The sequence below is a fragment of the Borostomias antarcticus genome (genome assembly GCF_949987555.1).
Source record: "Borostomias antarcticus genome assembly, chromosome: 5".
Taxonomy (NCBI): domain Eukaryota; kingdom Metazoa; phylum Chordata; class Actinopteri; order Stomiiformes; family Stomiidae; genus Borostomias; species Borostomias antarcticus.
Window position 1 is genome coordinate 7,959,475 of NC_140238.1, and position 15,684 is coordinate 7,975,158.

The 15,684-nt window shown below is 41.9% G+C and overlaps 3 protein-coding genes across 3 annotated transcripts; all 3 read left to right on the plus strand.

Moving 5' to 3' along the window:
- Positions 1 to 241: 241 nt before the first annotated feature.
- acyp1 (acylphosphatase 1, erythrocyte (common) type) lies at positions 242 to 1,208 on the plus strand (the record flags this gene model as incomplete). Its single annotated transcript, XM_084438053.1, has 2 exons — positions 242 to 325; positions 796 to 1,208. 2 exons carry the CDS (start codon positions 242 to 244, stop codon positions 1,012 to 1,014), a joined length of 303 nt encoding a protein of 100 aa, XP_084294179.1. The 3' UTR covers positions 1,015 to 1,208.
- Positions 1,209 to 2,705: 1,497 nt separating this feature from the next.
- Positions 2,706 to 5,630, plus strand: chmp3 (charged multivesicular body protein 3). Its single transcript, XM_084438098.1, has 6 exons — positions 2,706 to 2,822; positions 3,292 to 3,352; positions 3,509 to 3,688; positions 4,011 to 4,132; positions 4,338 to 4,452; positions 4,707 to 5,630. Exons 1-6 carry the CDS (start codon positions 2,778 to 2,780, stop codon positions 4,844 to 4,846), a joined length of 663 nt encoding a protein of 220 aa, XP_084294224.1. The 5' UTR covers positions 2,706 to 2,777; the 3' UTR covers positions 4,847 to 5,630.
- Positions 5,631 to 6,237: 607 nt separating this feature from the next.
- Positions 6,238 to 14,701, plus strand: reep1 (receptor accessory protein 1). The gene is made up of 7 exons (XM_084437931.1): positions 6,238 to 6,313; positions 7,558 to 7,630; positions 7,788 to 7,864; positions 8,034 to 8,154; positions 9,923 to 10,036; positions 10,266 to 10,434; positions 12,811 to 14,701. Exons 1-7 carry the CDS (start codon positions 6,282 to 6,284, stop codon positions 12,870 to 12,872), a joined length of 648 nt encoding a protein of 215 aa, XP_084294057.1. The 5' UTR covers positions 6,238 to 6,281; the 3' UTR covers positions 12,873 to 14,701.
- The last annotated feature ends 983 nt before the right edge of the window (positions 14,702 to 15,684 follow it).

Consider the following 15,684-nt stretch of genomic DNA (forward strand, 5'->3'; position numbering starts at 1 on the left):
TTACGGAACAGAAGTGCAGCTGAATGAAACGTCCATGGCACCGTTCACAAACACAGGCTGGAATTTCGGATTTTGTTTAGATAGCTACATTAGCTGAGGTAAGAAGTCTATCAATATTTTATTCAGAATAATATACGGTGATTATTTTCAGTGCGTATGAATTTGGTCACACGTTAGAGACAACCATATCTATTTGAATATGTGAAACTGTTATCATGATGTTTTGCCCTAGACGTCCGTGATGTCTGGTGCTGAGGAGATCCTATCAGTTGATTATGAAGTATTTGGTAGAGTCCAGGGTGTATTCTTTCGAAAATATACACAGGTACGTCTTTATTATCCATGGCAAATTTGATAATGTTGATTAGATTCACTAAATTGAAAGGAGTGACCTTTTGATTGAGCATCCTGCCTGCTCAGGTCAGGCCTATGGCTTATCAAGAACGTGAGTGATACAACAGTTGATGTTTTCTTCTTTGGTTCTTCAGATCATTATAGGATAACAGTGAAGGAGAAACTGACTAACCGAGAACTTAAAGGAGAGACACAAAATAAATATGATATTACAATTACAGTATGTGTATGCATGCTTCTTACGTCACTCTCGCGCGTTAAATCAGCAGGCATAGGGGTATTAAAGCCCGATCTGATCTATGAGATGCAAATTGCATCTGAGTAGCCTACTTAAAATTATTTTGATTTTGATTGTTGATAGATCCTATCTGCTCTCATCATTGCTTGGCCTAGGAAACCCTTTACTGCCTAATGGTGAACTCTGTGATTGTTGATTTTCAGGCAGAGGGGAAGAAGCTTGGTCTGGTCGGCTGGGTGCAGAACACAGCTGCAGGGACTGTCCAAGGGCAGCTTCAAGGCCCAACCAGCAAAGTTAAACAAATGCAGGAATGGCTTAAATCCACTGGGAGTCCCAAATCACAAATCACCAAAGTGGAGTTTAAGAATGAGAAGATAGTAGAGAGTTTGGATCATACAACATTTAAAATAGTTCGCCATTAAATGTGGACTAGTATACATCTCTCCTAGTGTTACTTAAATGTTTTTTCTTTTTTAAAATAATGGTAGAATGTAGAATTCTTGAAATGTATTTAATTTAACAAAGCAGAACCGTTTTAACGTATGCAACTCCTATTTATATTTAGGCCTACTCTGAATTATATGATAATGTAGCCTAATGTGAACGTATGCCACGTGAAATCCACAATGTTAACTCAAATTTACTGCAAAGTTTGTGTTAATATGAAAATATATAGCTACAATAAATAAAGGCAGTTTATTTTACTTTAATTTATGTTTTCTCTTTTTCTTTTACAATGTTTGGCTACAGCTTTTTAGTGCTGAGTTTGTACTTGTAATAATGTGATTAAAAATAGCCTATCATTGGTCAGACACAACTGAGGACAGTGTCATTGATTCTGGGAAACACTAATTTTGAGTCAACATGCCCATTCATAGATCTACTATATGAATACTGCATTACCCTCCCACCTGATGACCCGAAAAAATCACACTATTTAATCAAGCAGTCGGCTTGGACCCTTGAACCCTTGGTAGCTAAGATATTTTAATCATCTGATTCCTATCGTGATTGTACCACATGTTAATGGCAAGGATTACCAAAAAAAAAAGGTCAAATATTTGAAACCATCCCATTAATGTGATTGCTGCTGACCCTCCCCATATATTTTTGGGCAGAGTTGAAAACTTCTAGATCTGGCTACTGGATGTGAGCATCACCCACGTGTTAAGACTGTAGATGTTTTGCTCATACCAGAGACATCCATTTGTAACATGCAGCTCTGTGTCCAGTTCCTGTTCCTTGCTATAGAGCCTGTCCACCCGGTCCAGTCTGTCCCCCCTTGGCCTGTCCACCATCAAGGTATTTAGTCTACTGGATGTGAGTAGGCCATCACCCTTGTGTTGTCTGTGACACATCAATACATTGTGGAGACTGTTCTCAAACTGTGATTATTGATGGAGGGGGGTGCTTCACAGTTGAAGGTATTCTTCAGTAATCCACCATACAGCCACCACACCTCACACCATGTTGACAGACCACTCACAAAATGTGGAAGCAAATTCTTCTTGTTCTTGTGAAAAACAATTTCTGAGTGATTTCCCATGCAATAACAAAAACATAAAGGCTTGTTTAGTGACAACAGTGCCTTAATGCACCTGTTTTAGACCAGAGTCAGTTTTCCTATCCTATTTGAACATCACTCCTCATCATTGTGTAAAATAAATAGGTATCCATTATTGGCATAGCAGGATTTGAGCCAATATGTGTATGCAGTCTGGACCCTGCACTTTTATTAGTCTGATTGCGTTCAATAATAAACGCAATGCACACCCAGAGCGCACTGAACGCAAGCAGACTAATAAAAGTACAGGGTGCCCTGTCCAATCCTGCCCTGACTGCATCCAAATAGGCCAATTGGTTCAAATCCTGCTATGCCAATAATGGATACCTATTATTTTGGCACACAGAGGGAGAGTTGTGGGGTTTTATGTGTAGGTTTAATGAAGAGTGAAACAGCATTAAATGATCTGCAAAACTGTGACAGCAATATCGGCGACACTAACGCTTTTGACGTGCAAATAATGTTGTACTGTACGAATGCGCGTGCGAGAGGGTTGAGTACAGCCGGGTACTAACAGCCCCCGTTAGTGACGCCTAGCTAGCTAGCAACCAGGAAGTGAGTGTGTAATGTGTGCTGCTGCTGTCTAGCTTGTCTGCTGTAGCTAACGTTAACGTTCTCAAAATGGGACTGTTTGGCAGATCGCATGAAAAACCACCAAAAGACCTGGTATGTAAAGGCATCTTTAAGCGGAGATCTTATCGTGAGATCTTTTTTGTGGCTAACTAAACAAATGGTTGCCCCTGAACAGTCTAGCTGTGAATGCTATCTAGCTAAGTTAGCTTGCTAGCTAATAGTTAACCGAAATGTTGTGACACTCCATGTAAAACTAGTGTTCTTAAATGTCGCTAAAGAATCAACTAGCTAATGGAAATACAGTATAAGATACGCTTGAGTTTTCAGTAATTTTAAACAATTAAGTATGCTAGCTAACACTAGCCCACCTCACGTTAATGACACTATCGAAATGTAAACAAACCACTTGATGGGTGCATGGGGGATCCGTTACAGCAATTTAGGCCTTTCAAACGTAGCAATTGTCAGAAATGCACTATGCGTATATTATTTAAGGCTACTTTATCTGTATACGTAAGTCACAATCGATCTCAGTTTACGATGCATATTTGTGCCATTTCAGATAAATGAATGGTCTCTCAAAATCAGGAAGGAGATGAGAGTGATTGACAGACAAATTCGAGGTGAGAAAAAGACGCAGCTCTCCTAGTCTCCAATGTCACTTACTGACAGCTTATCCAAACTATAGCTAGTGAATTTACTAATTTACTACATTTGTCTGCTTTGGCGTTCACAGAATGGAATGCATATCATATGTGACCCCTACGTTTGTGTCTCAGATATTCAGAGAGAGGAAGAGAAGGTTAAGAGATCCATCAAAGATGCTGCTAAAAAGGGACATAGGGATGTGTGCGTGATCCTGGCGAAGGAGATGATCCAGTCGAAACGTGCAGTCAGTAAGCTTTACGCCTCCAAAGCCCAGATGAACTCTGTGCTGCTCAGTATGAAGAACCAGCTTGGTGAGTTAGCCCATATGAAGGAGGGACCTGCTGGCATTCTTTAGTGGTATTGTATTATGTGGCACCTCAGCACAAGTGGAACTACAACAAAGGAAGTGCTAAAGATGTTATCTTTAGTACTTCCTTTGTTATAGCCCCTTTTCTGAATTGTACTACACTCTGTGTAGATCTATCTCAGCTGTTATCACTAACGATAGCATAGAAATGCAGGCCTATCTCTAACGATAGTATAGAAATGCAGGCCATATCGGGTTTGAAGCCTTGAGTTCAGTTGGCACTGGCCAAACGACTTTGGTGAGTCATCCTTCTGCTATGTCTCCAGCTGTGCTGCGTGTTGCCGGAGCGCTCCAGAAGAGTACGGAGGTGATGAAAGCCATGCAGAGCCTGGTCAAGATCCCGGAGATACAGGCCACCATGCGGGAGCTGTCCAAGGAGATGATGAAGGTCAGTAGTAGCCTATATCGGCTGCTTTTTATAATGTAGAATCACCACTGGTAGAGGTGTGGCGCCTGCCAGTGAATCCGTCCGTAGAAATGCTCGTTAGTGGGTGGCGTAACCTGGTTAATAGCATCTACAGTACATGAGAAATGTGGGAAATGCCAAGCTCTTGGCTGACGGTGTTTTGTTTTTGTGTTCATTGGTCTCTTAGGCTGGCATAATCGAGGAGATGCTGGAGGATACGTTTGAAAGCATGGAGGATGATGAGGAGATGGAAGAGGCGGCAGAGACTGAGATTGACAAGATCCTTTATGAGATCACAGCAGGTAACCAGAGAGCCTCCATTCATGAAAGCAGCAGGTCATACTGGTTGACGATTAATGCCTGTTGTAAAGGAATGTTAGCCAAAGTTGTTTGGTAGACCGAACCTTATAAGAGAATGTAAAAAATAATGTAAAATGTCTGTCAAAGAAGTGTAAGAACAATATTGGGTATGAAAGAATCCTGTAGTTTATTTATAATGCGTGTATAAAAAGAAAACATTTAGCATGCTGACCCCTGGTGGCATATTGTGTTTCAGGTGCCCTTGGCAAAGCGCCCAGCAAAGTCACAGATGCCCTCCCTGAAATGGAGCCTGCTGGAGCCGCTGCAGCCTCAGAGGACGAATCCGAGGAGGATATAGTGGAAATGCAGTCTAGATTAGCAGCCTTGAGGAGCTAAGGGGGTGGTCCTCTGTCCCTCTGCTTGCCCAAGGATGTACTACAGACTGTATCAGTGTTGGGTGTACGTCTCATCAGCTACATGTTCCCCCTTCTCCAAACATTATCATTTTGGATTGGCCTCGGGTTAAGACAGTGGGTAGTTTGAAGCCGTGTGAAGTGCTTAAGGCTGTTTTTGTAGGATATTGGATAGACTAAGCCTTAACAGGGACATATTGATTTCATGAGGCCCAGGTGTAGCCCACGTATTATCCAAAGCATGGAGTGCAAACCCCAGCAAATAACAAAGATGTGTCTTACTCTTGACAAGTCCACAATGGGACTGTTTTGCTCATTTGATTGCCCATGTTATTGACTCAAATGTCAAGAGTTCATAAAAACTGCAAGCTGCTTACACAGAACTGAAATGTCTTCAAGGTATCTATCCAAACATACATAATATGAGCATTTCCGGAATTCTTTGTATCTGAAACACTAGAACTAAAGCAACTTTTTTGGTAGTTTGATTCTGTACAGTACATATGCATATCTATATTATATGTTGTCTGTTTCACATTTACAAAAGTATGTCTGTCAGAATTAAGCAAGCATACTTATCTCTAACATTTTGTATATCGAAATGCAGCCTCTTAAACTTTAATGCTCTCTGCCCAGATTTGAAGGGAGTGGGAAATCAAGAGTTGTTAGTCTCATTTCAGACCCTGTATGTGTATTTTTTGTGTGTATACTTTGTTTTATATGTGGGTGAGAGTTATGAAAATAAACGTTTGAGGATGGACAGCCTGGCCCTCTTTATCCTGTGATTCATATTGGATAAGGGGACATTTATGACAATAACGAAATTAACGCTTTGGTTTGTCACAGATCGCTTGCAATTTCTCCATTATGGGCGAGGAACATCATGTGAAAACATTTCAGACTGAGAGAAGACTAAGCAACTATTCTCTTGGGTGTTTTCCAAATGGGCATTAACTTTCCACCAGCCACCACCCTGTCTCAGAAGCCTTTGTATAATGTAACTAAACCCTGCTTCTGTGAGCTTGTATGTAGGTTAGAGGCACTGCTTTTATGTTTCGGCGATTCTGATCAAAGATCTCAGAATTAGAATATGGGTTGCGGGCTAAATGGCTAACAGATGACACAATTAAATGGATTATTGTGGTAGATGTACTATAGATTTATTCTGTTCATAAGGTGGTTTCAATGACTACATGACGATTTGAATGTTTGTCCAAGTCTGTATATGGATAACAATACCAAGAACGGATGTTAATAACATGATTATAATAGACTGTTTACTCTGTATCACGTTTATGCCTGCGTGCGCCACGGCCCTTGACGCTGCGCTCTCTGACGCGCCTGTCAAATGGTTCTGCCAACGCTCAAGCAACAAACTCCTCCCCACTGACAGCGCGTTCCGTCGCCTTCCCAGCGCAATGGTATCGTGGATAATCTCTAGACTTGTGGTGTAAGTTATTTTTATCACATTCTTTTTTTCTTTCTAGAAAACACTCACCCAAAGAATGCCGTTTATTGTAGTCCAAATCTGGGGTTTTGGTGCATGCCAGCCACCGCTCTGTAGCCTGTTTAGGGAGCTGCCTCTTATTTCTAAGCAAAATCAGCCGCCGTGACTCGGGGCTTTAGATGAAACAGAATAGCCTACCTCTGTTTTGGACTGAAAGGCAAATACTCACTGAACGCGTTTTGTCATTTTACTAGAAATCATTGGAATATAGCCTATTGATTTATCAAAAGGTGAATGCATGTTGAATTATGTTATGCGTAATGTTTTCTTTTCCATTGTAGACAAAGACATTACGTGATTGCTCAAATTAAAATGCATACTATAAATATGTATGCCCATAGAAGGCCTATATACACGTGGATAATAATAACATCTCATAAATTGGAGATCTGTCTGAATAAATTGTCTTTTAGCACAGAGCGGCTGTGAGCAGCTATATTGTGTTTGTTGGAAAACAAAGGGATGGGACAGCAATAGCTACTCTATTAGGAACACATGTTCAGATCATCCCGTTCACCCAGATAGCAGTCAAATAGACGCAGATACAGCTCCCATGCGCATCGATATGACTAGTGTGGATAAATAATCGTCGCCCTCACCGTTGGGGTTATAGCCGCACCTCAAAATAGCAAGTAAATTAAATTTAGATTACAATATCATATTACAATGCTGTCTCAATAGTTGTAGGACTAGGCTACAAGTGGCTGTCTCGGCACTCATGTCTGTACCCCTAACGTTACGCATCCTGTCCTAGACAAAGATAGGCCTGTTGAGTTCAGGTTTATTTATTCTTTATTCATTTATTTCGGTGACCTTGTACATATACGAACCCTGATTTTGTCTTCAAGGCAACACGGTGTTATGTAGGTCAGTAATTTGATCAGGTCACACTCACAGCTGTTGCCTGACTGTTGCACTTCAAGGAGGTCCTGTTTTAGAGTTATATAGTCAGCACAGGTGTATGAGGAGGACAACAATAATAATATTAATAATTACAAAAACAACAACAGCAATAATAATAATAATCTTATGTTTAGTTAGTTACGTAGTTTCATGGCAGAACATTTGCGCATGCATCATGTAGGTTCTAACAGTGTTATTGGTGCACTTCAGTCGTCATATTAACTGATTTCACCTTGTTTCACTTGATGTATCTGGCACTCCATTAAATGCTTTGTGTGTTCCAGGCTTGTATTTGGCACACTATACCCTGCATACTCCTCATATAAAGCCGTCAAGTCAAAGGATGTGAAAGAATATGTGAGTATGAACAGATTTAAGTCAATATTTTGGTGCTATTTTTACCATATTACCTGTTAAATCTATGTTGAATAGTCAAAAATGATGTCTGATTCAATACATTTATACAATAAATAAATGTTTATTGTTAACTGTTATATTTATTCCAATTTTAAAGGTGAAATGGATGATGTACTGGATAATATTTGCACTGTTCACTACAGTGGAGGTGGTCACAGATATCTTTATTTGTTGGTAAGAAAATACTTTAAATGTTTTGTTTCAGTAGCCTATATTTACAGTATATTTCACCTGTTCATGCCATAAATGGAGTAATATTGATCTGAAGTAGTGCTCAGTGACAGTACATGGTAGGAAATACTTGGTATTTCACCACAATTCACCGTGCTTCACATCCCTGCAGGATTCCCTTTTACTACGAGCTGAAGATTGCCTTCGTGTTGTGGCTACTCTCTCCCTACACCAAGGGCTCCAGCATGCTCTACAGGAAGTTTGTTCATCCCACGCTTTCCTCAAAAGAGAAGGTAAAGCCAGTGCATTAGTCCTGTTTTATTGACCTGTTCTTGTCTGATGGAGGGATAACAAGTGGGTGAAAGTAACAACTGTGAAAGTAAGTTACTATGTTTGTTACCTCACTGTCTTCTGTGTTGAAAATGCTTGTTTTTATTGTGATTAGTAACAGTGTGTTAGTAGAACACATGCTGGTGTTTATTGTGATTAGTAACAGTGTGTTAGTAGAACACATGCTGGTGTTTATTGTGATTAGTAACAGTGTGTTTGTAGAACACATGCTGGTGTTTATTGTGATTAGTAACAGTGTAGAGCCAATTTCCTTCATTGTTTGGATCCAGTTTTCCAAGACTGTCATGTGAACATCTAAAAGGGAATTGCATTGTTTTCCTCTCGTCCTTTTCCTTTTCACTTTATTTTGGGGGCAGGAAAGGCGTCAGAGTAGAGTGGGGGATCTACTCAGAGGAAGGTGTCAGACCTGACTTGGACTGGGACAAAAAAAAAAGTGACCTACACAGAGGAAGGTATCAGAGTAGACTGGGGGACCTACACAGAGGAAGGTGTCAGAGTAGACTGGGGGACCTACACAGAGGAAGGTATCAGAGTAGACTGGGGGACCTACACAGAGGAAGGTGTCAGAGTAGACTGGGGGACCTATACAGAGGAAGGTATCAGAGTAGACTGGGGGACCTACACAGAGGAAGGTGTTAGAGAAGACTGGGGGACCTACACAGAGGAAGGTGTCAGAGTAGACTGGGGGACCTACACAGAGGAAGGTGTTAGAGTAGACTGGGGGACCTACACAGAGGAAGGTGTTAGAGTAGACTAGGGGACCTACACAGAGGAAGGTATCAGAGTAGACTGGGGGACCTACACAGAGGAAGGTATCAGAGTAGACTGGGGGACATACATAGAGGAAGGTGTCAGAGTAGACTGGGGGACCTACACAGAGGAAGGTATCAGAGTAGACTGGGGGACCTACACAGAGGAAGGTGTTAGAGTAGACTGGGGGACCTACACAGAGGAAGGTGTCAGAGTAGACTGGGGGACCTACACAGAGGAAGGTGTTAGAGTAGACTGGGGGACCTACATAGAGGAAGGTGTCAGAGTAGACTGGGGGACCTACACAGAGGAAGGTGTTAGAGTAGACTGGGGGACCTACACAGAGGAAGGTGTTAGAGTAGACTAGGGGACCTACACAGAGGAAGGTGTTAGAGTAGACTGGGGGACCTACACAGAGGAAGGTGTTAGAGTAGACTGGGGGACCTACACAGAGGAAGGTGTTAGAGTAGACTGGGGGACCTACACAGAGGAAGGTATCAGAGTAGACTGGGGGACCTACACAGAGGAAGGTATCAGAGTAGACTGGGGGACATACATAGAGGAAGGTGTCAGAGTAGACTGGGGGACCTACACAGAGGAAGGTATCAGAGTAGACTGGGGGACCTACACAGAGGAAGGTGTCAGAGGGACCCACACAGAGGCACAGTATAAGATGAGGTATCTACTTTAATAACACTGAACATTCTGAAAGACAATCAGTGAGATCAGTGTAACTATAGTTCCAAAATGTATTGTCTAGACGGTCTGGTGCAGAGCAATGAGAAAATCTATAGCACATAGTATGGATGGGCTAGCACTTCATAAAAGGTCTGAGATTTAAAAAGGATGTTATGTTGTTGTAAACAATGCAACAAAAGCATTGAAGCAGGAAATGCTACTGAAACTTGCCGAGCAAAACTACAGTAAATTAATATGTGAATTTTCCCCTACTTGGACCAGGACATCGATGATTATCTCTGCCACGCGAAGGACAAAAGCTATGACACCTTGGTGCATTTTGGGAGGAAAGGGCTGAATGTGGCAGCCACAGCTGCAGTCATGGCTGCGACAAAGGTATTGCTGACTCTGAACATTTGATTAGTTGGGGCCGGGGGGGGTGATGATTAGGGTTATGAAGGGGTTATAGTTCTTGTATTCACATAGCAAATTATGTGCATGTTACCTTCAATTTTATGGACTATAAATATAACATTTTAAGTTCAAGAAGTAATGGTATGATTATCTCAATTTACCATGGTCTTGTGGTGACAGTTTACTGTGTATTCATACTGTGCCACTATAGGGGCAAGATGTGCTGTCGGACAGACTGCGTAGTTTCAGCATGCAAGACTTGTCCACCTTCCAGTCTGAGTCTGACGGCCCTGGTTCAGTCACCACCCAGCAGACTGGCGCCGGCCAACAGCGGGCCAGAACCATGATGCGCAGCAAGTCAGAGAGTGGCTACACCAAGGGTGAGGGAAAACTTGGCCCATACCTGTATAATCAACAGTACAGCAAGCTGAAATGTTGGCCACACAGCACGGGCCAAGATGAGTGCACTACTGTGCTTTATTTTCTAAGTGATTTTAAGCCCAAGTGATTTCAGGTATAAGGCAATAACAAAATGTGACTCTTTAAAAAACAACAACTTTGTTTGACTTTGCTTGGGCATCAAAAGGATGGCACTGCACCGCAGGGTCTGTCTGTTTCCGCTGCATAACAAACATGATCATAATCTGCCTTCCTGTTGAAGCCTGCTGATATTGTTCTGTATCCTCACTTCCCTGAGTCCCCCTAAACTCCGCTCCACCTTCCTGTTTGTGATGCCATCTGTCAGCAGGTCAGGCCCCAGACCGCCAGGCGAGCAGGGCTCTCCTCTCCTCTCCTCTCCTCTCCTCTCCTCTCCTCTCCTCTCCTCTCCTCTCCTCTCCTCTCCTCTCCTCTCCTCTCCTCTCCTCTCCTCTCCTCTCCTCTCCTCTCCTCTCCTCTCCTCTCCTCTCCGTAGCTTTTATCACTGACCAGAGTCTGATCTTCTGTTGACATAACTTCCTCTGCTCTAGTATTTGTCATGTTATTTATCGCATAATCAGGAACTCCTTTGAGTCCTGATTTGTCTAATCCCCTTTTTGAGGTGAGAAGTAAAAGGACATTTCGATTTAGCACCACGCCTCTGCGAACATGAATTAATGACAGTGCACTATTTTCAACACTCTACATTTGATAGAAATGCCTTATAGGGATCATCAACCATTTTTTTCTTGCTCTGTGAATGGGTTTACCAGATGGCATCAAGTAATTACTATCTTTTCTCAGAACAACTTGGTATCCGAGTTTGTCCCGAATTGAGAGATGAACTGAGACATTCTTAAGGAATACAATAAGTCCATTTGGGCATGTTGTATTAAGACATGGATATCCAGTTGACTGCACATGATTCTAAGGAAATAGAATAAGGACTATAGAGAAGGAGTCCTAATGGGACTACGTTGCTTGTTTGTGACAGAGGGAATCTCCTATGTAGTTGTATTACGGTAGCCTAGTGCTCATATTCCCAACTAGAAATGGTGCTCGGAGAGCACAGACCTCCGCCCATGAATGCATTTTTCAATTCCCCCCATGAATGGGGGGAATTTTGCGCTCCTGAGCCAAGTCCAAAGTGTCCGAAAAAATGAATGGAGGTGAATGGCCAGGCTTGTTGGGGCGGCTCGTGGACCCGCCCCCTAATTTGGGTCCGCTCCAAAATTTGCCCCGTTATACACCCCACCACTGAGTTTCATGAACATCGGTCTGGTAATCGTCTGCTAACAAACGATGGGCGGACGCCACCGAAAACATTACCTCTCGCCCTGCGCTGTCGCTGGGGTGGAGGTAATAAGATGCTCTCTGCTCCGAGCAACAATCAAACCTCTCTTCCTTCTCACGGCGCAGGGCAGGATTTTGACATGACCGAATATGAGGTGTTGAGCTTGGACCAGTGTGAGGAGGAGGAGCCGCTGTCCCCGCCTCTCGCGTCCTCTGAACCCCCGACTGAACCCGTACACCCTCCTCCGCCCTCTCAGCCCCCCCGGGCCTCTCTGCCCCCCCAGCCCTCTCCGCCCTCCACACCCGCTCCGCCCTCTCCACCTGCCTCACTCTCCCCAGACCCAGCTCCCCCGGCCGCAGGGCAGCCTGAGAAGGTGGGGGAAAGGGAGGGATCAGCCACAAGCTCCCCTCAGCTCAGGCTGGTAAAGAGGAGGGCACCTGAGGTACTCTGCTCAGCTGGAGCCTGGTTTTTAACGGCCTCTGGAGTGCTGTGACTAACACACTGAGTCACTACTAATCCTCACTGGTAGCGCACGTCTAACAGAAGCCTTGTAGACTGGCACTGTTAGCAGTGGGGGAAATGGGGCAGCATACTGTACGTTGTCTTCGGCTGCAGTTTGTAGTGTCACTGCCTGCCTTTTTTGTATTATTTGAATGAATCAATTACAAATGAAAAGATTTTGTTCTGTTTGTACTTTTCTTAAAGGACTGTATGTCCGTGCTATCTTGGGAGTGGACTGTTGTGTCTGATACATGTAATGTTATTTTGCAGTAGGGTTGTGTATACTGTACATGGGTTGAATGTTATTTTGCAGTAGTTTCCCTGCATGGTTACATGATGTGACCTGATTTGTTAATATGTGAAATTGATAGTTTTATTGAATATGGAATACAAGTGCTGGAATTGGGTGCATTTTAGGATTTTTTTCTCCCCATGTATCAAAACTGAGTTTTGTGGCATAATGTGAGCTGCTTTCATTTCTATGATGGTTACCTAACTTCTATCTTTTTCATCTTCCTCTCTTTCTGTCTGTCCCTTCATCTAGCCTCCTCCTCGAGTCTTAAGGCCACTCACAATGTCCCAGAGGGCCCTCTCCTCCAACACTGAGGCCATGTGACTTTCTGTGACGGCACCCAAGCCCGCTTTATTTGCCTTTGCTGCCAGGAAAAGAGGAGAAAACGTGACCTAAAGCTAAATGCATAAAGCAGCATTGTTTTAGAATAAGGGTTAACCAAAGTGACTTGTGACTGTGTAAAGTACTATGACCTGTGGTACATTGTGATAGAAAAGAGGGTGGGTGCCACCAACGTAGCATGGGTTCCATACGGAATGGACATTTTGATTTGATTTATCAGTGACTGAATATTTTTTTGTATGTGTATGTACAGTTTTTATTTGCTACTTTGATTTGTTTGTTTTTATATACTGTATCATGTTTTAGAGAGACAGATGCATGTATGTTTCTCTGGTCCTCAGTGCTCTGGTGTCATAACAGAATGTCCTGAATCACTGAACCAGCCACATGGACATGCTGGGGATGTGACCAGTAGTGTGGCAGAATATGAGTGAACTGTATCTATGAACTGTACTTAACAGGGAGAATGGAGCACGTGGCTGTGCATTCTTTGCACTAAGCTTTTTACAGAGAGCTCTGGACTCGCCAATACAATCTGCAATGACAGCTGAACCAGACATCGTATCCTGGAAATAATCAGTCAGGTTATTATAGCTCCCTCAAAGGTGGTGTTTATTTAGAGAGGAAAGCAAAGGCAATGCTTCACATATGCTGATTATTAACTACGTAGCAACTGAACAAAGTCTTCAAAGAAAAATACAATTATTTCCTTGTTTCTCTACATGTAAAGCCGTAAAACTATCTGCCCATTGTCAGCAGGTGATATCAGTGCACTAGTTATATAAAAAAAATATTCCAACAGTGAACACTTATTTTCAATGTGGTCACTCAATTCAACAGATATTACTCAGTGGATCAGAATCCGTGATTTCAACTGTCCCACCCTGATTGATCAGATTTACTGTATAAATTAAAAAGCAGTAAAGCACAAATAAGTGTTGTGTGTAATGCCTTATAAGGCAAAAGTAGCGTCAGCAACCTCTTGAAGGGCTACTTTCAGGGTTAGCATTGCGGACAATGATAGCTGTAAACTGTAGTCTTTCACACAGTCTGAAAACCCTGTGCAATACTCTGCTGAGCAATTCTGAACTCAATGTTCTCACACTACATTATGCTTCTAGGATTTCTACCTGTACACATGCTACAGTATGTGAAGGCTTAACAATTACTGTTGGGCAGGTTTATAATCCTCTCAAAATAGACAGCTTGAATACTGGGAATGTTTTTTTTTGCCAATAATAGTAATAGAAGTATCAATATACTCTATTCATTTCTTTGTCATAATACTTTTTCCAGCACTGTAGTTAGGCACTCATGTCAAGTAAAATCACTGAGCCTAAATCCTCTTGGCAACTATTTAACACGTGTCACTGTGTCTGTTATTGAAGGTTGGCATTTGGGCAGCGTTACTTTTGTTGACTGTGTCCAACACAGTGGTTCAAAGGTTGAATTAAAGCTTCTCAGGTACAATTGTTCTGTTTACACACCCATTTCACTTTATCTGATAGCAAACTGTAGGTAAAACACTTTTGCTGCATATTAAATATCCTTCTCATGAGGAAATGATTAAAAAAACACATTGTGGGCAAAGGTTTGACCTGTGCAGAAAATCTTAAGTCCTTCTGCAGCATTAGTATAGTTTCAGTGTTATTGTTGAGGTGTTGGAATATGAACTCCTTTTCGATAATTAAAAATGTAGACATTTATGATGGCTAGCTGCTTCGTTTATCTTGTACACAGATATATTTAAAAAAACAACATCAGTGCATGTTTGTTATTGGTTAGCATGACAATGGTTTTTGGATGTGAAGAGTGAATTTTTGTGGAACCATTCTTTGCCTCATCTAATGCCTTGCTGATTCATCCTTAAGTGTTTCAATATGTTTCTCAGTTTCATCATTCATCTTGAGTGTTTGAGTGACAAGGCCAGTCAAAGAACCTCTCATGGCAAAATGTGGAACTCCTTTCTGTGAAATCAATTGTACACGCACCTTTATGAGAAACATGTCTGGTTGGCTGATACAAGACACTGCCTACTCCTGACCTAAACATTCATTTATGATTCTCTTTCCTGGTATGGCCTTCAATTGACTACAATAATGGGATCTTGTTCTGGCAGGCCAGAATCTCCTCAAACTATAAACTTCAAACTCAAAGCCGAATGAGTAATAAAAAAAAAGAAGGACTGTAAAGGAATCATATGGTGAGAACACTGTTTGTGGTTAGTACTATTATCATCACATGGAGTCAAGTATTTATGTTGGTGTATGACAACAGCCATTAAATATGAAACTAAATTTGATGTCAGGGCTTCTGTTCTCTATGCTGCTACAGTATGTCTCTTATGAATTTCAGATGACCCTCCTCACACTTTCACAGTGAGAATCATAGGAGACAATAGATCATTTATTCAATAATTGCACATACAAGTGATAGACATTGTTATTTCCAGTCATTGGATCAGCACAGAACATAACATTTTATTTTGTATGGCATAGGCTAATCATTAAGTGTAACCTACATGTTCTCATAACTTTGTCCAATTCTGTATTGACTATGATGACGAACATACTTGGAACTCATTTGCACAATGAATGATCAAATTTACAGCTTCAACAATAGCAGAGTAAGTTCTACAGATATTATATTTTAGACTTTGAGGTTGACACGGTCATGGTATTTCAGGTAGGGATCATTAACATACCAGTTCCTTCTCTTCCAGAACGAAGTTGTCATTTTGTCCAACAGCTTGCTTTGTGTTTTGTTGCAAAATACATGCTCTCG

Excerpts from the sequence above, each read along its gene's own strand:
- chmp3 (XM_084438098.1), top strand. The coding sequence starts at position 2,778 with ATGGGACTGTTTGGCAGATCGCATGAAAAACCACCAAAAGACCTG. Across the intron at positions 3,689-4,010 it reads CAGTATGAAGAACCAGCTTG|CTGTGCTGCGTGTTGCCGGA; the intron begins GTGAGTTAGCCC and ends CTATGTCTCCAG. Across the intron at positions 4,453-4,706 it reads CCTTTATGAGATCACAGCAG|GTGCCCTTGGCAAAGCGCCC; the intron begins GTAACCAGAGAG and ends ATTGTGTTTCAG.
- reep1 (XM_084437931.1), top strand. The coding sequence starts at position 6,282 with ATGGTATCGTGGATAATCTCTAGACTTGTGGT. Across the intron at positions 8,155-9,922 it reads CGCTTTCCTCAAAAGAGAAG|GACATCGATGATTATCTCTG; the intron begins GTAAAGCCAGTG and ends TACTTGGACCAG. Across the intron at positions 10,037-10,265 it reads CAGTCATGGCTGCGACAAAG|GGGCAAGATGTGCTGTCGGA; the intron begins GTATTGCTGACT and ends GTGCCACTATAG.